This window comes from Dermacentor silvarum, chromosome 5, assembly GCF_013339745.2.
Source record: "Dermacentor silvarum isolate Dsil-2018 chromosome 5, BIME_Dsil_1.4, whole genome shotgun sequence".
Taxonomy (NCBI): Eukaryota; Metazoa; Arthropoda; class Arachnida; order Ixodida; family Ixodidae; genus Dermacentor; species Dermacentor silvarum.
In genome coordinates, this window is record NC_051158.1 from 28757173 (window position 1) to 28782171 (window position 24999).

The 24999-nt window shown below is 46.3% G+C and overlaps 2 protein-coding genes across 5 annotated transcripts; one reads left to right on the forward strand and one right to left on the reverse strand.

Annotated features, from left to right (window-relative positions):
• The first annotated feature begins 100 nt into the window (after positions 1 to 100).
• Positions 101 to 5008, forward strand: LOC119453196 (cyclin-dependent kinase 2-associated protein 1). 3 transcript variants are annotated; one of them, XM_049667620.1, is made up of 3 exons: positions 101 to 248; positions 1711 to 1783; positions 3532 to 5008. In XM_049667620.1, exons 2-3 carry the CDS (start codon positions 1751 to 1753, stop codon positions 3832 to 3834), a joined length of 336 nt encoding a protein of 111 aa, XP_049523577.1. In that variant the 5' UTR covers positions 101 to 248; positions 1711 to 1750; the 3' UTR covers positions 3835 to 5008. The 3 variants fall into 3 exon arrangements, with proteins under 3 accessions (XP_049523577.1, XP_049523578.1, XP_037571143.2); XM_049667621.1 differs by having other exon boundaries at positions 101 to 195; XM_037715215.2 differs by lacking the exon at positions 101 to 248 and adding an exon at positions 283 to 1218.
• On the reverse strand, positions 5001 to 17929 carry LOC119453195 (uncharacterized). Of its 2 annotated transcripts, XM_037715213.2 has the most exons (4): positions 17804 to 17929; positions 14007 to 14787; positions 13531 to 13666; positions 5001 to 12058 (listed from the first exon to the last, which is right to left on the reverse strand). In XM_037715213.2, the coding sequence occupies exons 2-4, from the start codon at positions 14648 to 14650 to the stop codon at positions 11840 to 11842; spliced, it is 999 nt and encodes a 332-aa protein (XP_037571141.1). In that variant the 5' UTR covers positions 14651 to 14787; positions 17804 to 17929; the 3' UTR covers positions 5001 to 11839. The 2 variants fall into 2 exon arrangements, with proteins under 2 accessions (XP_037571141.1, XP_037571140.1); XM_037715212.2 differs by lacking the exon at positions 17804 to 17929 and having other exon boundaries at positions 14007 to 14886.
• Between the last annotated feature and the right edge of the window lie 7070 nt (positions 17930 to 24999).

Sequence of the window (24999 nt, forward strand, 5' to 3'; positions counted from 1 at the left end):
GCCTATAATTTTTTGTTATCAAGCAGATTTAGACGCCTTCAAAGTTTACAAGCTTTCTGCACTTTTTGTGCGCTTCCGCTTTTCGACGCTCCCGTTAATAAAAGAATGCTCCCCATTATTTCAATTTCCCTCTGGTCGCGATCGCTATTATTTTTCAGTCTCGTAGGTTTTCGCATCACAGCAGGGCTGAAACTTGTGAGGAGTTCCCGAATTTTGTAAAACCTCTCTGCATGATGTCGGGTCCTAGCGTACGTTCACATTTTTCGATACTTTCTTTTCGAATGTATCGAGCTAGCGCGCTAAACTTTGAGGGCGATTTCCGAACCCGCTGACCCCACGCCGGAGTCATCTTGACGCGTCGGGAGGCCCGAAGATTCATTAGGCATCGCAATGCAATCAGGTGCAATGCGCGCTCGTAATGCTTCGCACCGAATATAAAAGACGCTTCTTGCCACAACATTGCGCTTCTCGAAAACGCCTCTTCGAACTTGTTGGGCGATTTGTCGGCTGCTTTCGGGAATGTTTTTACTGCGACAGCAGTAACGGGGGGTTTAGGAAATGGGTCTGCGCCCTCCTGTCCTGCGCCTCTTCGCCAAAGCTCCGTGACATGTAGAAGCGCGTAAACTTAATTTTCGGTTCAAAATTCAAATGCGACTTAAAAAGGTATCCGCGGTAGGCGACTTGCGTGCGCTACGTCGCGCGCTATGCGTGGTTGTCACAATTTTTGCGGTAACAGATACTTCAAATGTTCGCAGATGACCAGGTCATATGCGAAGGTTCGGTATGGTTAGATGACCAGGTAGTGTGCGGAGGTTGTGCTTGTAACATGCATAGCAGTATGTCGCTAAGATAAATATTTAAAAATACCCAGTTCGCACCTAGGTATGATGTCTTCGCCGCGCAAGAAAGAGCCCGGATCTTCGCGTCCACTCACGCGAGCCGAACAAGTCGAAGCCATCAAAGAAGCAGCGAAGGAACGCATGCGGGCCCATCGCAAACGCTGGGAAGAACAGCTTGCTAACACAGGAGAATGCGAACATATGCCTGGACACCGCGCGGAATGCAAGAGTCCGGTGACGTTGCAAAAAGACAAGTGGTCACGAAAGAGCCAGATGCCGGAGAAGTTAGGAAGGCGGTGGAAGCCAAACCGAAGCGCCTAAGACTCCGGACGGGTGACGAGACGTGCGAGGGCCAAGACCAGCGGATGCTTGCGAATGGGTACATCGGGAGTTACGTAAACGTTGAAGAAAATTTCGAAAGATTCGTTACAGGAGGGTGGAGGTTATGTTTAGTTCGAAGCCGGCGCCGTGTTTTCGTGTCTCCTGTCCAAGTGCTACTTTAGCGCAGTTTTTAATTAGTGTCAGGAACAAGCTTTGCAAGAATGTCGCGCAGCATTGGGATGACTTTGTCTGCTGTCGCAGTAAAAAAAAGTGCGCGAACCGGAGGGGGCTACTTTTCCCTGGGGCTTCTTTAAGTGGAGCGCGGTCCTACCTCGTGGTCGATCTTTCAAAGCTTCTGGCAGTCGAACGCGACCGGGCGTCGCAGAGCCCGAACGTTGGGTGCGCGCCCGGTGGACGACGGCCTGCGGTCGGCAAGGCGGCATTTCTTGCTGAAGAGTGCCATTTCTAACGATGACACTGCGTTGCACGGCATGTCGGACGGTCGCATTCGACTGCTTTCAATGATGCATACTTTTTTTCTTTCTCCTAGGCGCGACACTCCCGACCCGTTGGTTTCCTGTACCGGTGATATGCTTCATCAGTGGCTGCTGAAGTCCATTGAGGTGAGTTGACCTCAGTTTGACTTGGTATGTCTGTTCAATTTACAGCAACTTCTGCATGTGTAATGTTGAGTAAGAGACACTGCGGATGTGTTATATTCGGGTCATTGTAGCAACTGCGGTGCAAACAGCGGCAGATGCATTGTTCAGGAGTGCTCGCCTTAAGTAATGAGGGCTCGGCATGCAGAGGCAAACTCTGCAGGAAAGTAATCGAATGAAGAGCTCACGGCTACGTTGAGTTGTAGCGACTAATTCGCAGTACGCGAGATGGGAGGCAACCAAGTCTCCGACGAGGAGAGCCTAATGGGATGCATTAGATGGCACATGTGACAGTGTAGAAGCCGAACAGAAAAGAGGAGCTCGAACACAAATGAGTGAAGTATGGAAAAATTGCCACATAGAAGTGGAACATAAAAGAAAGCAGGGCTGTGATATTGTGTTGGAGCGATGCCTTTTTCAATGCAATTTTTTCCATTCCTTTTCACATTTCGTCACTGTTCAGAGCAGTGCTCCATTCCCCTTATCAATGCGATCAGCGAGCCATGAACGGTAAATAAGAGTGGCGTAGAATTGAGCGAATGGCATTGTTACAAAATCACGGTGCAGCTTCTGCCAATTCAGGAAACTTGCAAGTTCACTTTCACTGGGAAAGTGCCGCTGATGACCTCCGAGTTAGCATTAGTGCTCAGTGTTTTTGGTGCCATTTTCAACACATGCGAACTGCCATGATGGTTTCTCAGTGACTGAGTGCACAATGGAGATGCTAAGTGCTTTGTTCCATGTCATTGGCTAAATCTCCGGCATGCGTTGACAACCGGCCACTATCTGAAAGCCTTCTTTTTGGCCCACAACCAAAATACTGTGTCTGGCCATGAAGAGTATTGTGGCTTTTTTTTTAATTTTTATTCATGCACATGTACTTTTCTCTCGTTATTGTCACTTTCTCCCATCTCCTTTTGTTCCCTGTACCCTAATGCTGGGTACATAGTAATTCAGGACAACCTTTCAGCTTTTCACTTAAAATAAACCTCTCTCTCATACTGAGTATGTGGGACGTGTAGACTAGCATTGTGGAGAAAGATATTGCCTGTGCTCTCTCGTACGTTTAGATACACATACCTTTAAGATACTGGCAAGCTTCATCTGACTCTTCGATACCGTTAGAAATTATGCGGTAGTTGATGCTCAGCGGAGGGCAGTTAGGCACTGTGGTGGATCGTAAATGTTCCTTTCAATGTAAATGCCATGGTCGCAGCCATTGCCCTGAAACCCTGGAGACGTTTGCTGCGAGTTTAGGCAAATCCATGTGCTGTACTCGTCATTCTCGTGTGGTTGAGTACTCTACTAACCCGTTTAAAATTAACACACCAAAGATGACACGGCTGTCTTTGGCCAAGATAGGTCCACTTATTGGAAACATCAACCGAGCCTGTCTGAGGCACTGTATCTCTGCTTGTACAACTTTTCTCCCATAGTGTTTCCATCTGTCAGCCCCCATCTTGAATTTGTATTCGACACTATAGCTAGATGGCACCAAAGATGAAGTGCTCTGGGCTATCGATAGTGAAAAGGTGGCCTCCGACAGCAGTGACGAGTGATGGCTGGTCTGCTGTAGCTTGAATGTGATAAATTTTCTTTTTCCGAGTAACAATAAATCGCCATTTCTTTCTTTTACATTCGGGTACATGTTGCAACCAAAGGCGACTTAGGATCAAGTAAATACAGCACATGGTCTTTTGTGCCTGACGCAGGTCATGGACGAGGACTCTCGCTCAACTGACTCTCCGGGCCAGAGCCAGCCCGGCACACCCTTGCAGACAAGCCACAGCCCAGGCGCAGTCAACATGGGCCTGGTTGCTGGCGACGGTGCTCGTCATCCGCAGACGTCCAAGTACACGCAGCTCCTAGCGGTCATCGAGGAGCTCGGGCGCGACATTCGGCCAACGTACGCTGGAAGCAAGTCGTCGGCCGAGCGCCTCAAGCGAGGCATAGTGCATGCGCGCATTCTTGTCCGGGAATGCCTGATGGAAACCGAACGCAACGCCAGGTCTTAGCAGGCTGCTGTTGCTGAAAGCTAAGCTAGTTTGTTACTGGTATTATGAAAAATTGTTTGCAGGGCTGAGAGAGGTGAAACAAACATTGCGCGTGCCTGTACATTTCATGTTTGTGTTTTATCTTTCCTAGCACTGTAGACATGTTTCATACCTTGACTGGTATGTCTTTAACCCCAAAAAGCCCAACCTATCCTTTTTCCTTTACTGAGCTTGATATTTCTAAATTATGATATATGATGTCACGAATGTTCTGTCCATGGCCAGAATGCGAGCAGCCTGTTCCATTTCTTTGTCGAATGGTGTGCTTGGGCTTTATGGGGTTAATTGAATGAGCTTGAAGGACGTGTCTTTCATGTGGTATAATATGTACTAAAATGAGATTGAAGACTGCCAGTACGATGTCCTAAGGACATTTTGCTTTACATCTAGAGTGAACTTCCTCTAGGATTCGGAAGGCTGCTTTCCGCTAATGGGGTTGTCGGGAATAACCTGGTTTGGCACACCTTGGTCTAACGTCCTTCTCACATTAACCTAAATGTCATTTCTCTTATGTGGACGTCCCTTTGAAGCAACCTACAGAAGAAGATAGCTGTACCAGTAGCACCAGCTTATAATGGCAGTACTGTTTATTCATTAACTTTGATGCATCATGGTGACTGAAAAGCCATTATGACCATCACCCGTTCTTTTGTAACAAGGGAACACTGGGTAATTGCCGTTGGGAAGCCTCGCAAAGGATGTGCAGTGGTTTACAATTTGCTTCTAGAACTTGCAGAGAGTATCTATGGCATCTGGCAGCAAGAACGGCAGTGCAGCTAACTGATGTCATGAAGGGCAACTCAGATTCAGTTTTGGAAAGGAGCCAACATTGCATAGTTTTCAAGCGTGCATATTAACGCCGTCTAGTTAATGTTCATAGCCAAGCCAGGCACAACATCAAGACTCGACGGAGCTCTGTTAAGTAAAAGCCCTTTACAGCACCCTCAAATCATTTTGAATCTCTAAACCTTAAAACAACAGTCCATGCCCTGCTTTTGGTAACCAAATAACATATGGCATGCACTGATCTCATCACACTGCTGTGAATACAGAGCTAGTGTTGTACTGTACAAACGTGCGTGCCAAACAATGTTTGTGTACAAATGAAGGAATAAAAATGACCAAAGTAAAACATGCTGTGGAACTTTTTATTTGCTTTTTTTATTTTTCTCACCTTGTAAATAGGACGGTGACAAACCCTGAAACAGTGCCTCGTTAAAAAGTGAGGTCATTCTTGTAGAAATGTAGCACCAGGAAAACAGTATTGCTTGTAATTATCTATAGTTGTCAGCAAAGTGGACATTCCTTAGGGATGTCACCACGAACAGTCAACCACGAAGTTTTACTGGAGCACGAGATATGAGCAAAAGCTGAATATCCTACGAAAGCATCGCAACGCAGCCTAGTATTCGCATTTACAGCCTCTACCAGTATATATATGAACAACATTGTGATGTTTGGTTTTCCTGACTACTGTTGCAGGCTGCTCAACAGTTGAATGTTTTCCGAGATCCCATGGTCCGTAAACTTTTGTGGTTGACTGTACTCTTGCAGTCACTTTAGCAAACAAATGTACATGCACTTGAGCTTCTAACATGTAGCAAATCTACCAGTAAAACAAATGTGACAATAAGGTGTCTGACCTTTGGATAAATACATCCTGCAGTGGGCCAGCAAATGCTCAAAAATCCTGACTCGTCAAACATTTTACTACTACTAAACATTGTACTAACTCCCAATAATTGTAAATGACCTTTGGAACAAACCTGGAGACGTCAATATGCTAATATAAACGCTAGCCAATGGACCAAGGCAGTAATTTGGGCTAGTTTGTCGTACTGGGAAAACTGAAGTAGCACGAAAAAGAGAAGTACTGCTGCAAGTTGTCATTCTTATGCCTGTCCTCGTTTTGCTTTTTTTGGCATTGATGTTTTCAACTATATTACAGACCAACCTTACCAAACGTTTTGCTGCTGCTATAAAGGCTGTCAGTAGTAGCGGTGCTTAATGGCAACTTGTAAGAGGCATTTAGTTTGCAATGTAATAGCATATTTTCTTTGCACATTTACTAACTTACAAACTAAAGTGAGCAAAAATTTTTGCTGTAACAGCAGAGCCCTCAGTGCAGCTAGACATGCAAACTTAATTTTATCTCCCCTTGGAGATGAAATAAAGTGACTTGATTACGTTGACTACTTTGACATAGCTCTGAAGTGGCACAGGCGTCGCACTTGCGCTGCACGCATGGTGAGGTTGGTCAACTTGAACCCCAACAGCTTCTCTACTGCTTCAACCAAATAATTTGTAAACGAGGACACGAGTTTGCTCGAATGCTCACACCTGGCCCTCTGGCACAATACAACACCTGAATCTTGTATTCCAGATTCATACGATTTCCTGAATTATTATGCGGTGAAGAATAGTAAACGCACCACTATCCTGGTTAAACAAATTGAATTGTACGCTTTTGTGAATTGCTCGTTCCTAAACATACTCTGCTCTGCTGAAGTCTTGTCACCCGACGCTTGAGCCCATGGCTCGCAAAGTTTGTGTGCAGTCGGAAAGCGCGCAAAATACAAAGTGCCACGGATGAACAAGTGCAGTTGTAAATGGAAAAGACTTTGCCGCACCACGAAAATCCAGTGCCAGGTTGCAGTGCTTGAAACAGTGCCATCACAACACATACGAGAGCATGATTCGACTCGAGCTTATGCATGTAACGAGAGCTACATCTTCAGCATGCACTTTTGCGGCACACTTTTTTGTGCACCTACAGGACCACAAAGCTTTCCTAGACTAAGTGTAAAATATAAATCGTAACATGTCTACCTAGCAGCCAACCACATTCATTTCACAAGAGACAACTTCTCGACAAAAAGCACACACACACTTGTGCAAATACATAGTTGTGTAGTTACGTTTATGAGTGCCCACTGCATTGCAGCAAACAGATCCTTTATATCGTCAACACAATACTGCCTAAAGTGCAGCATTTTAATGGAAATAAAATGCCACAAAGTCCCAAAAGTGCATGCGAACACAGCAAACTTCAGAGTATAAAAAGAAGATACACTTCCATTCAGGGTCACTCGAGCATATAAACTACATAAAAATTGAACCAGTGAAAGTCAACTTGTATTTTTGCTTCCAGCTACACCACTTTGATTACTGCCACGTATCAGACTCCAACAAAAATTCGGCAACAAGTTCACAAACCATTAACGCAGCGATTTCACATCGCAGTTGGAAGTCGTCACACCTGAAAAATGTTCCGGTAAGTTCTTTCCATTTGTGTTACTGGCTACATCTGCTTGGTAAATGCTTGGGCTTGTCTTTCGGAAATTTGTGACCCGTCTAAAAGGGGGCTCTGAAACGCATTGTCATGGCTCATGTTACTATCTTCCATCATCGCCAGGAATGGCAGCCACCGCAAGTTTCCCCATGCAGAACAGGCGAGCACATTTATAGTGCAATGACACATTAATGGCCAATGACCCTTCTTTCGCGAGAGGGTGATGCGACTGCAGTATGAGGGTTGGAGGACAATGCCACTTGGAATGACTGCAGTGGTACTACGCAAGCCAATGTCTCTCTTCTAAGCTCAGGAAAGTGGCATCGTCCGTGCCCATGTCCTACTGCGCTGAGTAACGCTGTTTTCTTTTTATTAATGAAATCCATCGCGACGAGTCGTCCATATAAAAATATACCATTAGGAATATAAAACTATGATTATAATAGTATTTAAAAGGTCACATAATTTACATACTACGATTTTTGCCGAAAATAATTACTGAAAAATAGGTGCTTTCCTCAAATAGCCAAGGCCTTCAGCAACTGCCCCCCGAAAAAAATTCCTGGCTATCGGCCTGGCTGGACACGTCTACGAGCAACAGCGTTCTTGGCACAGTGCCAAGAGCGGTGTCTTGGCTTTGGGTGACAGTTGGTCACACTAAGTATAAATGTGAACAGCGTTAACAGTTCAATAAAATAATGTTGTTCACTATCATACGTTGCATTGTCCTATTTGATTTCTTTCATTTGTCTGTATCATGTAGAACTGTATTCCGAAGTTTGAACTGATCAGAATTTTCCTTCTCAGCTCTGCCGCCCCGTTCTTCTAGTAAACACCAATGATTGTGAATAGAAGCAAAGCAAGGAACCTCAGAGACAAAAAAAAAAAAAAAACTGTGAAATGTGTTTCGGGGCAACTGGCAATAATGTAAAATAAGCGTAACAACACAGCTGCCGTAGAATAGCAAGGTCAAACCTCAGCCTTATTTATATTCGCACTTGCATATTGTCATCTATTCCTGAGCTTTTCTTTTATATTTGCTTTTCTTTCTTACTTTGTGCACTGCGAAGCTAACACAGTGGCATTTTTGGACGCTATGTTAGGCGTGAGAGAAGCAAAATAGCGATAAAAACGTGTACACAAGGCAGTCCACCCACAACGATACCTCATGTGACAATTACCGGTTATGTTAATGGACTTTGTCTACAGCAATGTATACTGGAAGCGTGCTAAATCAGCCTAGATACGACAACGAACAGCAGCAACTTGCTCAACACTGCTACACGTGGAGTGCAGGCCACGCGTAGCAGGGTACCCAACATTTTGGCAATATAGTAACATAGTAAATGCATCCATGCAGCATATATAGTTAGCACATAAATGATAAAACGCCATCACGCCAAAACACTTCAATAACAATGAGCGCAGAACATCATGGGCCACTGGTTTGCCGACTTGAAACCTGAAATCTAGGAAGCGGCATACAAGGTTGTCGCACATTTGGGTGGCCCTTGTAGCCAAGGCAAGCTTTGTCAAGTGGCGACAGAAAGACAGCATTATAAATGCGCTAACGTTCACATGCGTAAAACCTTGGTAACATTCATACAAAATTCTGAGCCTTCGAAAATACACTGCTTCAAAGATTTAAACAGTTGACAAGTGAACCTGTTAAATGCCAGGTAATATGCTCTTGCACGACCCTTGATCGTGCGATACTTTGGTACCAAAAAGGACTAGATATAAAAATACCAACACAGTCAAACCTCGATATAACGAACACAGATGTAACAAATTATTGGATATAACAAAGTAAACCAAAAATTTTCCTCGCTGACGTTAGCCTGTAATGGATATAATACATATCAGCTACGATGAATGCATTTTCATGTTGAATACGACTTTGTTATAACAAGGTTCAACTGCACTGAACAGTTCACAGAGAAATGACAAAATAGTTTTATGTTGTGTTATTGCCAAAGCCCGACAATTTCGGGCACAATGCATGGTTTAACCGGTGACTTGTTGCATTGGAACATGTGCCTAGGAGCGCAAGAACTGTTAATGAAACTCGACAAGAAGACGAGCGGACCACCGGTAAAGGACTTCCATTAGAAAAAGCGCTATCATTAAATGATACTGAGCAAAGAATATTCCAACAGCATTATAATGAGTTCACCTCTACGTCAAGGCCACTGGAATTTGGCATAGCTCTTGTCACCATAATTGCAGCTACTACAGAAGTGAAAGCATCTGTCTATGCTAAAAATCATCAGCAAAAAGAAAAAAACACTCATTTTTGTGGTAGCACTGCGTACACTAAACTTTGCAATGGCTGCTGGCTATCTCTACTCCACACCGCACTACACATTGCTCTAGGACACACGAGCTCACACATTTCACGGAAGCACGGAATGCATGAATGTTTTACTTCAAGCAGTCGGCATGTATTGTGAAACAATGCTGTACTGGCCTTCAAGAAACCCATTTCAACATTTTGGCATGCTACATGTTTGCGATACAGCAATAGCATTGTCTTTACTACGAACATGTGTGAAAGACTTGGGACTTGCATTTGAAAGCAACAAGGATCATAGTGCGCACAAGGCATCAGTCTAGCTAAACGGACAATAAAGGCAAACATAAAGTCAAGATAAGGTGACATATTAATACTACTCCAAGGTGACCAAAGCATAACTTTTGCCAAGAATAGAACTTTTGTAGGTGAGAAGAGACATGAATGTAGAACAGGATTGATGCCACCACTGTGAAAATTCAGCTTGAGTGAATTTCACTGGATTTTTTTCGCATAAGAGCCCTCTATTGTTACTTTTTAAAAACTGCTGTGCCAGCTACGTTTGCATCATTGTGACGCCCTCCATGTGTGGACCTTTGACTCAAGGCAGGCCAGCAGCACCTGGTAAAGCGTGGTTCCCGAGATTCCTGGCACAGCGTAGGCTTCTTACGTAAGCCTACCTGTTCGTTATGGGGCAAATCGATTTGTGGAAGAATTGCGTGGTCTCTTACAGTCACAATTCTCTCTGCAACTGAGTCATCTCGTTGCATAAAACGAGCAGTCGAGATTGATTCAATGTTTGCCTTTACTGTTCCTTTATATACTTTATCTTCAAGCAACATGCAGCAGTGACACCTTGTGACAAATTAATTGGGGCACACGTGCTAAGCTCAAAGATAGCGTACAGATTCGGGCATTCTACATTCATAGTAGTGCATGGAAAAAGGAGCGGTCCTGAATATACACTTGGCTCTAAGCTGGCATGCACTTCCTATCGCAAAAAATGTTGCAGTGCAGCAGTTCCTTTTTTTTTTTTTCGTACTCCGTGGTAAAGGACAAATGACTGTTGGATTAAGTGTGAGATGGCATCCTTTGCTGGTGGATTTAAAGTAGCGACACCAAATATTTGTGCCTGAATATTCGAATATCCGGCTAACTGGTTATTTAATCCTGAATATTCATTTCTTAAAATCCGGATAACCGGTTTTCTATACCAGATTCACTTCCCTCCGGTTAAACCACATAGCCGTTTTGACGAATAATTGCAAGCACTAATTTAAAGCAACTCACTTGGGCTCCAGCCATGCAGTAGGCCACACGAATGCATTTCCAAAATGCGGTGCAAGCGAACAATTCAAAATTGAGCTGCGATGTTCCTATCATGGCAAGGTAACCTCTCTAGCTGCCACAACAATGCCACTGCTGCGTGCTTGCTGCGCAAGCCCACTTGAAGTATTAGGCAGGCCTCAGTCGCACTCTGACCCAATGGCGATACTACTGATGTCACACGGCTCAACCACTGTGATGTGCTACCAGTGGCTGGCATTGACCAGCCTAATACCCATGCCACAGGGGTGAGGTTTAATGCCCATTAAGAGTCAAAGACAATAAAGTTGCCCAATGCCATTATCATCTAAAGCTGCTGCTATGCCCACATTTTTAATTACATTAAACGTTGCGACGACGATAGCTGCAGTGAACGCAGAAAGCTGGTTTGCCAATCGTAAAATGATTTTTAAATGAGTGCTTAGCAAGGAAAAGTTAAAGAAACGCCACTAAAAACATTATTAATAGGCACATATTACATTCAATATTTCAGATTACTTCAGCAAATGTCATTTCCTAGTGCAGCCGTCACTGCTAACATTGGGAGCGAGTGTAAGGATTCAAGGCCAAATGAGTTGTGAGAATGTACCACGCTGCAAGCAGCATTAACATTTAATGTCATTATGCATGTCCATGTGGCACCATGCAAATGCCGTTAAATGTTAAGGCATTTAGCAGTTAATGTCATTTCCATAGCCCACTGTGTTTTTACAATGCCTGCGCAGTCACTCGTGCAATGCATGGGTAGCCAGTTGTCCACTGCAGCAGCACCACACCCCCAGTCATTTAAGGCCTGCTTTTGCTAGGGCGTAGACAACTTTTACTGAGAACTGCTGCCGCTCCATGCCCCGCTCCTCGGCTTTCACGCAATGTGTGATGAGGGATAGTTGACGTGACTCTAACCATACCCCATATACTGTGACCAACTGCTGGGAAATTTCCGTCGTCTCAGTGACCCCCGGATTTGGCATCACTGGGTTGACATCAAAAAATTACATGAGGCTGTGGTAATTCCTTGCACCCGTGTGGCACGGGCATAAAGCATCAGGCGAGCATCAGTCGTACTCTGATCCGATTGTGATACTGATGTTGCCCGGCTCGACCAGCGTGCTGTGGTACCAGCGGTTAGTGTTCACCATGATAATGTCACCGGGCCTGACGGTGACCTTTAGCGAAGGCACGCACACTGACTCGCACTCTGGTGGTGGCAGCAGGGTCCAGGTCTTTGCTCCCCGGATCTGAGCTTGCCACGACGGACGGAGGACGTAATCCAGCTGGAATAAAAAGACACAGCACGAGGCGGAAAAGAGACATTAGGCCAAAGTCGTTTTAAAAAAAGGTGGAGACCGGTTAGCAAGAGCTGCAGAGCATAGCTGTGCCATTTGCATAGACAAGTGCTTAGCTTTGGTGCTCAAGAGAACAGTGATGAAAGACGACACACAAAAAAAAAAAAAATTGCTGACGCGTAAAGTTGAAGTAGTCTACAGGACCTTGCTAAATAAACCCTGCATCTGAAAAAGAAACCTGGATATGTGTGAATGGCATAAAAAAACAAAACAGGTGTAACAGTTTGCATCTCTTCATTTTCACAGCGTTCCTCTCCACAGCGGCAAGAATAATGTATGCAAGGTGATCTTGCATATGTCTTTAGTTGTGAGAATAAGCTGATTTTCATGAACTTTTCTTGTGACGAAGTGTGTCTGGTTAAAATGAGAAGAATTATGGGTCTTAATGTTCGAAAGCTATGAGAGATGCCTTAGTTAGGTGCTTTGGATTGATTTGGATCTCCTGGGGTTAATTTTTACATGCACATGAATCTATAAGTACACAAGTGTTTTTACATGCTACCCCCATTGGTATGCAACCACCATGGATGGGAATTGTACATGCTACCTTGTACTCGGTAGCAGCATTCCACAGCCACAGAGCCGGGTTGTTCATAAGCTGCCTTTGGGGAATCCGGCCGCAGGTGTTTGGGATAAGATAAAAGCTGCCCGTAGCCTGCTGTCACTGTTTTGGATCAAATCAGTAGCAGTTGCCTTTAGCAGAAGCCTGATCAATGACAGCCACAGAAAACACATGTTCATACCTGCTGCCCTGCGAACATTAAAATTCTAACTATCCTACGAACACAACACAAAGAAAGGCATTGGTTACAGCATGCATTTAAGACCTTTCATCTGTGCACAGGCCTTTATAGTGCAATGCATACGAACATTAACGATAACTTTTACCCACAGCACAAAAGCAGCAGCAAGCTTGTAACATAAGAGAATGAGATGCAACACACTGTTTTTAGATCACAGTGACTTTTCTAGCAACCTTGTTGCTGCCGATTTCGCCTGTTTTATCAGTTTACATGAAGCAAGTACCACGTCTGGTGTCTTTCAAAACTGGAAGACTTCCAACAGTAGGCTCAAATAGTGACGAACACAACATTCTCGCAAGCAGGACTTAGTAAAACTTCACGCAACATTAATGAAATCATAGAATGAGCTCAAATTGGACAACTCTTTGGGAAATTCAGGAGAGTTGGCAAGTATGCATGTTGCCCCCAAAGAAAAAAAGAACTTGCACTGAAGTAGCCATTCGAAAAAATTGGCATTTCCCACTTCAAGAATGTTTGGTTATGCTCTCGCCTCCGCATGTGCCAGTGAACGTCTCACTAGAGAGGTTGCCACAACAACTTTGTACATACTGATAGTTTCACGCCCTAAAATTTTTCCAAAGAAAAATGCAGTCTCACGTGTGTCTTGAATCCATTTCCCGCATATCCAATAAATATCCAGTCGATGATGCTAGCTTCGGAATCTTCGGGAAAGAAGTCGGGTCTAGTGTAATGCTCCCTCAGGATTGCGACAACCCTCTGGTCACAATTGCTCCTGAAAGAGAGTGATGCAAGTATGTAAGAGCGATTTCAGGTCACCGAGAACAGCTAACCAAAGGTGATTCGCCAGTATATTCGGACCTGGCACTAAAAAAAAAAAAAAAATTACATTAGACTGCAATGTCCAGGTGTCTGGCTACGGATGCGAGTTTTCCTTCAACGAAATGTGCTCAATACAACTTAGACACATTAGAGTGACAAAGATAAATGAGATGGGAAAGGCAAGGAAATTAACCCGGATCGAGAGAAGCGTCTCGAAACTTAATTCGACAGCGCCTTGCCCGACTTCTGGACCCCGTAAAAACCGCCACTGTTCAAACTTAGCTCGAACTTACCATCCCACGTACCACGGCTTTTCTTCCGGACTCGACATGCGTGCACGGGAGTCCGGCATGGAGAAGAAGTCCTCCAGGTCCTCGAAGTCGGTGGCGGACTTGAAGAACTGGCAGAAGCGGCGGCTCTCTTCGAACGCCCCGCTTGTGTTGCGGTATACGTCCCGGAGGAAATCGTAGCTGAACGTCTGCATCGCCCTCCAGTGCGCCGCACCGCCCCTGAGCACGATCGGCTTGTCCGCGTAGCCGATGCGCAAGAACTCCTCCTTGCTCATCTCGGTCAACTCCGTCACTTGGGTCGGCGAGCGGCAGAAGTCGCACGGCAGCACGGGTCGCGTAAATTCCAGGTACAGGCCTCCGGGGTTCACGAGACAACGATCGTTGGCCAGGTCCGGAAGGCCCCGGTTGAAGCAGAGGTAGGCCAGGGTGCCCGCGATGAAGGCCCATTTGAGCAGCAAGCCGCCGCTGACCGGCGAAACCGTCGCCGCGGAGTCGTTCACCACCACCACCTCGGCCACGACGGCCGAGACATCGTTGTCGGACAGACCGGACGCGACGGCCCTCTCACGAAGGTCCCGCAGTTTTCTCCGCAGTTTTTGGACTCGAATGCCGTCCGCTTTCGGGCATTCGTCGTCGGCTAGGACCATTTCCGAGGCGGCGATGTCTCATCTTATTATCGTGATCGTTGCGAGCCGCCGATGTGGCACGACAAAGTGGTGGCGCCAGGCGAGCCTTCTTCGAAGGAGCGGTCGTGGTCCGGCGCTGTCACGCTGGCCTGGTGAACCTGCGAGCAATCCCAACGTTGTTTTCAGTTTCCACCCGAAACCGCACCCCGCCCACGCCTTCCGGGGCCTGACACGGCGGCCATGTTGACTTTTTGTTATTACACTAGCAAGACGTAATGCTCTACGCCCGCTCTCCTTGAAGCAAAATGACTACCAGCGCGTTGGCTGCACTTTTGTCATGAATGTGCGCAAACTGCACAGTTTGCGTCGATTTTCTCTCGTATAGAATTTCAGTAAATGTTGCGAATGTTGCAGAAGCCAGTACACGCCGTGAGCTATTCTGCGAGCTGTGTCCTTTGGCTTTGAGACGTACTACGGTCACTGTCACGTCGGGCGTTGGGACAGCGTCTTTGAAGAGAAAGGAATCGACCGCGAACGCACGTGCTTTGCTACCCCACACAAGGGAAATGAAATACAGAAATGAAAAGAGAGAAAGAAGGGAGAGAAAAAACAAATCCGTCTCCATTCCACCCCGTGAAAGTGTGGAGGAGTCAAATGGGAATGATCCAACTCTCATTATTCCGAGGAGTTACAAGACTTTTTAAAAATTTCCGCCTCCATTCCACCCTATGAAAGTGGATGTACACAGCGAATCTGTTGCCGACGTTACACAAGGGTCACCACCACAAGGCGTACACGACCTCGCTCGCACCCTATCCGTTGGAACTTCGACGCCGCGGCGCACATTAGCGGTGTCCATACGTTTGCACGGTTTGCACGTAACCCGTGTTCACGAAGGGAACGTCACTAACTTTTGACAGGCAATTGCCCTGATGTCGACCGATGCAACGGACAGAGCACCCACTCATCAAGGACAATTGCATCGTATGCACAGGTTCGGCACGCGCGCATGCAGGTGTGCCGGAGTCCAGCATATATCCTTTCTAGTAGACCCTCAGTCTGGCTCAAGTGCGTTATTGAACAAATTCAATTTCTCAAGGTAAAGTGCATACAAAACTTGTGAAGTACGACTTACACACAACCTGCAGACACAATAGCATCGGATTGTAATTTGAACATACGAGAAAACATAATTCTGTTACGCGTAAACTCAAAATTACGCTAGCTCTGGCGACGAAAATTTTTCTTTGTCGACGCGACGGTGTACACGCACGGATGCAGAAATTTTGGCGGAGTAGCCGTATACAGCTTCGCTGTACGTAAAAAAAAAAAAAAAGTACAAGAAGGTTTTTTTAAAAACCTCCTTGGCTGCGTACCACGTCTACAAACGGTCGCTGAGTCTGTCAAACGACTGCAGGAACTGCATGGATCGTTGGTGTGCGGCCAGCGACATGTACGTACACTGTTTGTCGAAACTAAAAAAGTATGAACTCAAACCCGCTCGGATGTAATCCTAACGAGCAGGCCCACCGGATAGCGCGCGATTTCACGTACCGTGCTGTCAAGGGTAGCCAGGCTCGGAACGAGGTCAACATCCACAAAGATCCATTATGTACCTTCCACGAAATTGTTTCCCATTATCGTCTCGGCAGGAGGAAATTTCCACCCCCCCACCCCATATTGAACAAACCTCAGGCTAGCACACTCAGACTTCTGCAAACCCGTTCGTATCCCACTCCCCGGTCCCTTCACAGGATAAACCCTGACCATTCACAGTCGTGCTCCAAATGTGGTCATGACTCATGCTCTTTTGATCACATGCTCTGGTTGTGCCCAGCCCTTAACGCCTCTCCACCCATCACGAAAGAGCAATGGGAGGAATCCCTCAAGAGCAGCAATCTTCAAATCCAACACCAGGCTGTCCAGAGGGCCCACGACATCGCGACGGGACTTGGTCTCCCGGTCCCATCGTGGGCGGAGCCACCGACTTAATCTGGGGGAGCCTTCAGCTCGCCTAGATCTTAGTTCCTCAGGACTGAAATAAAGTTCTTGTCATGTCATGTCTCAAAGGTGCCTGCTACCGCAACTACTGTGGAACGCCATAAACTCCAACGACCCGGGATATGAACTCTCGTACTTAAATACATATATGGGGCGTCAGGATCGAGCGCCATGGAAACCGCACCACACAGGCCGAACATATCTTATTGATTTAAACATACTTGCTCTATCTAGCCTTTAGCAGGAATTGGGACATTGCATGAGATCACATACATATTATATAAACACGAGTCTATACGGTATATCTTTGTCATTGACAATGTTCTTGAATCCAAGGGGGGCTTATTCTGCAAGTGTCCCCCTAGTGGACATGTCCATTTCGACTGCTGCTTAAGTGCTGAATGGCTGGAGTGCCTGTCACCTTCTGACGCGTACCCCAGCCCAGCCAATCAGGACTTCAGCAGCAGATGAAATGGACATGTCCACTAGGTGGATCCTTGCAGGAAAACTCCCCAGCTGACCTAACGTACGTGATCAATAGTAGGAAGCGTTCTTCATCGTAGCAGAAAAGTTACATACAGTTTCAGAGGGGCTTGGTGGACTTCTCCCTCCCCACCACCCCCCCGAGCCGTTCAAACGAAGGTTAATTCTGATTGTTGCTTCCGCAAGCGCGAAAAGAGTATTTTTGGCGGCTGCACGTTTCACGTACTGCACGTAGGTGATATCACAATGCGTATTCGAGGGATGAGGTATTGGTGTTGTTCCTTAGTGCAGTGGCGCAGCCCACCTCGAGGGATCAGCCATGAATTGGGCGCAGGAAAGACCACCGCGGGCTTCTTTCATGCCCCGGAAAAACGTTCACGGGTCACGTATTGAGCAACAGAAAGCTGTATCGGGAGTTTTTCATGTTGCTACACAATTTTCTCATTGACACTTTTTATCTAATTATATAATATCTGAGAAGTTGATTAATTATAATTAAGACTAATTATGTAATTAGGCGGAATGCGAGAAATAATCTGAGTATCTCCAAGCGACGGCAAACAACATTACCTTGGTTCTGTCCAGCTACGTGGCATTTGCATGTTTTAAAATCTTGGTGCATGATAGTTGGGACACCCTGTATATATCGTTCGCATATGTCGTTTGTACATATACAGTATATACACTCACCATCATCGCCTTCCTCTTTTGGGGCAGTCTCGCACGGTTTCTCTGAATTAAAGATTGAGTCAGCAGCCAACGTCTTACAAGTGGTGGACGTGCGCCACGATTCCTATACGCGTCTTCCTGCTCGCTCCGTCCCGGTCGCCGACTAGCGTCCTCGGTGACGTCGGAAATCGACGACACCGCCAATGCTGTCCAATGCTGACACACCTCCTCAATTGGCAGGGTCCAACTTGGACAGTTAACAGCCACCCTCGAGATCCACAATTATTTGCTGGGCTCCGAGGCGACGATGTCGAAGACTGGCTCCACCAGTACAACAGAGTAAGCCCGTTTTGGAAAGATTCGAACAGGCTATAGCTTTTGTGAGAGGTTCGCCGAGCCGGGCTATATATACGCGGCGAGAGACGGCTTGTTCTTAGTCTGTTCGCTTTATTTTGCATTTTTAAACAATATTCCGCGTTGTGGCGCATCGTGATTGGCCCACGCCAAAGTGGGGTGATGCATACGTTGTCAGAGACAATACTGCGCAGGTTGTACATCAGAGATCTCAGTGCGAATAAAGACGAAGGACATAAACGGCGACAGTACAATGCTCTGTGTTGTCACCGTCTCTTTTTCCACTTTTGATCTTTTCTTTTTTTTTTGCGCTGAATTATGATGTATACAAGCCGCACTAACTCCGATCGACGACACCGCCAATGATGTCCAATGCTGACACACCTCCTCAATTGGCAGGGTCCAACTTGGACAGTGAACAGACACCCTCGAGATCTACAATTATTTGCTGGGCTTCGAGGCGACGATGTCGAAGACTGGCTCCACCAGTACCAGAGAGTAAGCCCGTTTTGGAAAGATTCGCACAGACTATAGCTTTTTGTGAGAGGTTCGCCGAGCCGGCATATATATACGCGGCGAGAGACGGCTTGTTCTGAGTCTGTTCGCTTTATTTTGCATTTTTTAAACAATACTCCGCGTTGTGGCGCATCGTGATTGGCCCACGCCAAAGTGGGGTGATGCATACGTTGTCAGAGACAATATTGCGCAGGTTGTACATCAGAGATCTCAGTGCGAATAAAGAAAATTAATAAAGACGAAGGACATAAACGGCGACAGTACAATGCTCTGTGTTGTCACCGTCTGCTTTTCGTCTTCTTACCCCCTTTTTTTTTGCGCTGAATTATGATGTATACAAGCCGCACTAACTCTACCGACAAATTTTACCGGACTATATATATTGCAGCATCTCGGACAGAGCTAGCGGTACAGCTTCAATTCTGTTTGAATCACGGACGTCAGCTGGCGGGCGCAACGTCGTGTCCGACCCGTTCTTAGGAAAAATGCAATTCCATACTTACACAAGTGTTACATAAGAGCAATGCCGCCACCATTGCAAGTTATGTGACATTATAGAAGAACAGCGCAGGTTTTCCAACCCATTTGATATTTATACAATAGCAACGCAAATTATGACAGTTCATTGTTGGAATACATGTATTGTGCACAGCTTAGTGCATGCTGAGCTAATACATGCAGCATATTCACTTTCAGGCTTACCTTATCCATATATCGAAATGTACTGGTGCCCCTGACGACAGAGAGAGGTGTCCGTTTATTCTCCCGGTATGAAATACGGATATGTAGTTGTCTGATCCCCGCGCGCTTATGTGGTCTCGTGCCCCGATCCCGCCTCAGTTTTATCTTCTATGAGAGATGCCCGCACGCTGTCGTTGCCCCGTACCGGCCGTTTCATTGCGATAACAATTATATGGACATTCAAATCGAACTTTCGCCGTCGCCGTGATGTTCCGTAATAAATCAAGTGCGATTAGAGCCCGCGCGCCGTTTGCTGTGGGTGCATGGCAAAGCTTGCGAGGGTGAGCCGAGAAGGATTGTGGTTTGATGAGCGACGTGCTCTCGCGCGTCCAATGTAGGTCACGTGATAAGCGCGCGATAGGGGAGGAGATTCGTCTCCTCCTCTAGCCCGGCAGTAGTTGCGCATGGCTATGCGGTCCCTATATTGACCCTTGCGCGGCGATCCCGTCGGCGCTGCCATGTTTGATCACGTGGTGACGCGTCCATTGCTTGCCTCAACTACCTCCGTTGCCTCCGCGCTCACAATGGATGTGTATGACGCCGGTGCGGCTTACCAAACCTCTTTTTCGGGAGATGTCGTATACGGTGACTGGGTGGACGACACGAAGCTTTGGCCGCAGTTTCACACAACATGCAAAATAGCTTTCGGAGCTGATTAAGCTATGTCCAAACGGTACGAGCAGCGTATATGGTGCTTGCTCTAAAAGCGGTGCTAAATATGTATTCGAAGCTATCCAAACTTTCCGCTAATGAATTGAATCAGGATTATGGTGTTTTGGTCTTCGTTCTTTATTTGGCAAACATTTTGAAGCAGCGGCTCGTCACGTTTCTGACTCAGTAAGGTTCCTCGGTGCGGTCACCATGTGATCGTTTTCTGCCTAATCGCTCGTGGGTGTGTCCAGTTCCGTCAGATTTGTTCTTGCTGCACACAAGGCTTGAAACATAGCTGTTCTGCACATTGTGATACCTTGTAGCAAATGTGTATTATCGATAGTAACTGGCTTACTCTTGTGGACCGTCAAGAAACATTCAGCTTCGACCATTCGTGAGCCATAGGTGTAGTATACCATCACTTATTGTGCCATATATTGTGCAATATATACAGTGCGCACATATTCAAATGTTCGCCCATTAACTTATTCTTGACACGTTGGCGAAAGAGTGGGTGTAAGTTTCCGTGCCAGTTGGGGTAGATGGGTGTAGATACTGTGCGCGAAACCTACTATATATGACAGAAAGCGGCGCTACTCCCGTTATCATTGTTTAACGAGCGGTACTCACTCTTGCCGACATATATACCGGGGCTGAAGCGCTTTCTTTGAAGGTTAGCAACACAACGCTGGAGGATCAGCAAATTTGTGTATCCTCGACGAAAGCCGTACGTCTCGAAGTGCCGGAAACATGTACGGACAGTTGCAGCAGCGGTCCGCGAACTTGGCCCCACATTTTCATTACATTCCTTAATATGCCAGTCGCTATTTTTGCAGCCAACTACTGCACACGTCTTCAATCCACATGATTCAAACCAGCATGAATGGAGCACAGTGCGTTAGGGAAAACTCAGTTCCATTTCCGACAGCTGATCGCACATAAGCAAGGTAGAAGCGGTAATGGTTTCGTATTCGTGCGCGGTCGCTGAGGAGACTTATGGCGCGCCGCCGTAAGCGCCATCTCGTTTCTCTAGAACAAACTGCTCCGCGAAAAGGGTCAATACCATGCGCTGTCCGCGCGGCAGAGCGCATAAGCGGCCCCGCTCGCCGTGTTTTGGAGGTAATCTGAGGCGGTGCAAAAGCTAAGGGCGAGTCAAGATGGCCGGTGACTTCATGCGCGATCTCTTCCTGCACACGAAATGTTGGAGATCGGTAATCTGACGTTTCGGAGACGCGGTAAAGCGCGAGAGGCAGCCGCTCCTCACCACGCCAGTGTTGTGACAGCGAGTGCTCGAGGTCATCGAGTGAGATCTGATCGCGTTTGCCGGTGGGCGCGTGACACCGTGCTTGAGGATTCAATCAGCAAGCGAATGGTTGAGTGCAATTTACACGGCCGATAAAATTACGAGCCTTACTTCGTGTGGTTGTCTAATACTTTGCTGTCGCTATAAGTACACGCTTCGCATTTCTGGCGAAACTGAAATACATTTATAATCGGCTTCTTTCATACCTTCATTCACATATATTTATAATTATACCGTCTGGTTCTTGGCCGATCCCCAACAGTGAGCTTGTTCCATATCCGAAAAGATCATCGTCATCAAGAAGATGCCAAGCTCGCGCACGGACCTCTTCGAGAACGAGGTCCAGCGAGTCGTGCCGTCCTCCATGCCGCCCGCTCACATCACCGACCACCGAGTAGATGGTCGTGGATGATGATGATGATTTGTAGGGTTTATTGGCGCAAGGGCCAGATGTGGCCAAAGAGCGCCAAGTCGATGATCCGTGCTTCTCAATTATATATGAGTGTTAATTGCGGGGAGTATATGAAACACGGCTGTATAGAGGCCTAAAAACACTCGCTGAAAAGTGTAAAATATACATGTGGTGCAATGTGGCTTTAAAGGGCCTCAAATTTATTCGCTCTAAAGTGCGTAGAATACAAGTATATGCAAATTAATTAATGACAGTGATTGATCGTGTCTGCTATGACAATAAATGTTTCACAAGATAGGGATGATCAGTAAAATATGTAGTGACTGTAGCACTAGTGCCTTCTTCTTCTTTCTGGTGTTTTACGTGCCAAAACCAGTTCTGATTATGAGGCACGCCGTAGTGGAGGACTCCGGATTAATTTTGACCACCTGGGGTTCTTTAACGTGCACTACAACGCAAGCACACGGGCGTTTTTGCATTTCGCCTCCATCGAAATGCGGCCGCCGCGGCCGGGATGCCTCAGCAAAGGCCTTGAAGGCAAGGGCTGGGAAGCACGTGCTCTAGAAAATGGTTTCATTGTGCCAGCTACGACCTCCAGGTGGAGGCCGTGCTACAAGTAGCCTGGCCACATTACATTTAAGGTGTCAGTTTCAGTTAAAAAGTTTAATACTGTTTGAAAAGTAAAAAGGGATTCATTGCTCAGAAAGAATGTTGGGTGTAACGGTATGTGTTGGAAATAAGCGGAGCGGAAGTACTTTTTCCTTTCTGCCTCTATTTGGTGGTCGTGGATGGATGGATGGATGGATGGATGGATGGATGGATGGATGGATGGATGGATAAGGCTGAACCCTTCAATTGGGCGGCCGCCGGCGGCTCACGCCACCTAGCCGTGACTAACAATATATTTTGCAGTTGGAGGAGGGTGAAATTTCACTCTTGCCTTGATTTTAGCCACCAATCAGATAACCTGCGTTTGGTTATTTCTCGTGATAACACTAACATAGCGCAGCAATAACAAAGGACAAGACGAGACAGGACAAGCGCTAACTTTCAACAGAGGTTTTAATGCAGCTCCTGAGCATATATACTTGTATACGCCCATTTGAAACCACAGAGAATGAGAACGAAACTACCACGTGCCGCCTATGCCAGAAAAGCAAGCTCTTTTTCTGACAAAGCCACCGAGGCCCAACTGACGCAATCATTTCCTGCTCACACGTGCCATCTCCTTATTGCTGCGCTATTTTAGTGTTATCACGATGAATAACCAACAGGCCCAAAACTTTTCCCTTCTGGTTATTTCCACCGGCTAAATGTCTATTTTGCCTCCGCTGTCCCTAAATACCGTACCCTAGCTAAACACCAAAAGCGCTGGCGTGGGGTTTCCAGTGTTGCCAATTTGTCAATTTTCACGCTAAATTTAGCTTTTTTGCGCTGCCTAGCGGGTACATTTGTTCTCTTGCGGGCGGCGGGTACGTCTTTTAGGGGTTTTCGTGTAATGTTGGCTTCTTCTTGGGCGGTACAAAAACTGAACTTTTTTTTTTACTGTAATTAGTGCTTTACGTGCCGCAAACCTGTAGCTTATGCATGGTAATACAAATAACATAGCGCAGTAGGACGAGGGACAACTCGAGACAGCTAGGACAAGCGTATACATATGCTCAGGATCCGCATTAATATATTTGTTGAAAGGTAGAGCTTGTTCTGTCTCGACTTGTCCCTTGTCCTTACTGCGCTTTGTTATTTGTATTACGATGAATAACCAACATGCCCAAACTTATTCCCTTCTGAAGCTTATTCATGACCATTTGGAAGTAATTGCGAGAGAATTGAGCGTGTTTTCAGAAAGCTGGATGCGATTAAATGTAAGTACTGTGCTAAACTGCAGATGCTGCTCGAGTACACGGCTACCCGAGCACGTTGCATGTTCGCAAGATCGGCACCTATAGGCCCAGACACTCCAGCGAACAAATATACACACAGAGGACACACGGCCGGTCATTAAGCGTGAAATGCTTTTAGTTCCCGTTGTCGGCGACCTTCAAGTGACTTTGGGCCAAAAGCCAGAGCCGTTATCCGGGCACTCAAAACGAGAACATACCCGAAAGTTGCGAGAACAAAACGAGATCATCTGGGGAACCAGTCTAAACTTAAGAAAATGCGGTCTCTAGCCCCTAACCCTTTGTACAGGACCGTATTACATACGCCAGTTACTGCCCAAATAAGTTACAAAAAATATTGCTTCCGAGTTCTCCCCCCCCCCCCCCCCCTAATGTTTCTTCACAATATTACGCAAGCTGTAACTTCTAGTACGCTGAAGTTTTATTTGTCATTTCCAATAGCGACATTCAAAAGGCAGATACATGGGGACCTAAGGCCGCACATTTGCAGCCGACCACTTCGATGCGACAAGGAAAAGTGGCGACAGACGCTGAGCGCGTTTAGGCCCCATTCACACTTGCGACTAGACGACGTCCCGCGACCGATTGTGACTGGCGACCATAAAGTTACTCAAGACGAATGATGTTCACACTGACAAATGCGAGCGACGAGTCGCTAAACCTAAATGTCTCGCGATATGCCGTTCACGTCTGCTTGCATGTCATCACCGCGTAAAATAAGCGTCAGCGTATACGGACGTCATGTTACTTCGCATCTGATTGGTTCAGCTGTTCTGCGACTGCGTTCGCGCGACAGAGAAATCGAGCAGCGAGCGACTGGCCCGAAACGGTCGCCTTTCGAGAAAAGCGACCAGACGCAGTATGGTAGCCATTTCATGCTTACATCTACTCTCGATTACGAGAGAGCCAGCATTTTTTAAGTGCGAAGCACTTTAGGGGCCCGGGCTGTCGGCGTGTGATGTCATCTCATGTCGTCGTGGTTACGCGCAAAAACAAGTTCTCAAAACAGGGAACAAGTGCACAATATATCAAAACCAGTTCAAAATAAACTAACGTGATTCAGAATTTAAAAGATATGAATAATTAAGCATTAAGCGCATTAATTAGCAGAAACCCGTGAAAATCGTGTAATGTGATCTCATGTCGTCGTGGTCACGCGCAAAAACAAGTCAAAACAAGTGCAGAATTGATCAAACCGGTTCAAAATAAACTAACATTATTCAGAATAATTTAAAAGATAGGAAGAATTAAGCATTAAGCGCATCAATTAGCCGAAACTCGTGAAAAGCGTTTACCAAACGCCAGTCTGGTACCAGCGTAGCGCAAGAGAGGGCGCCGC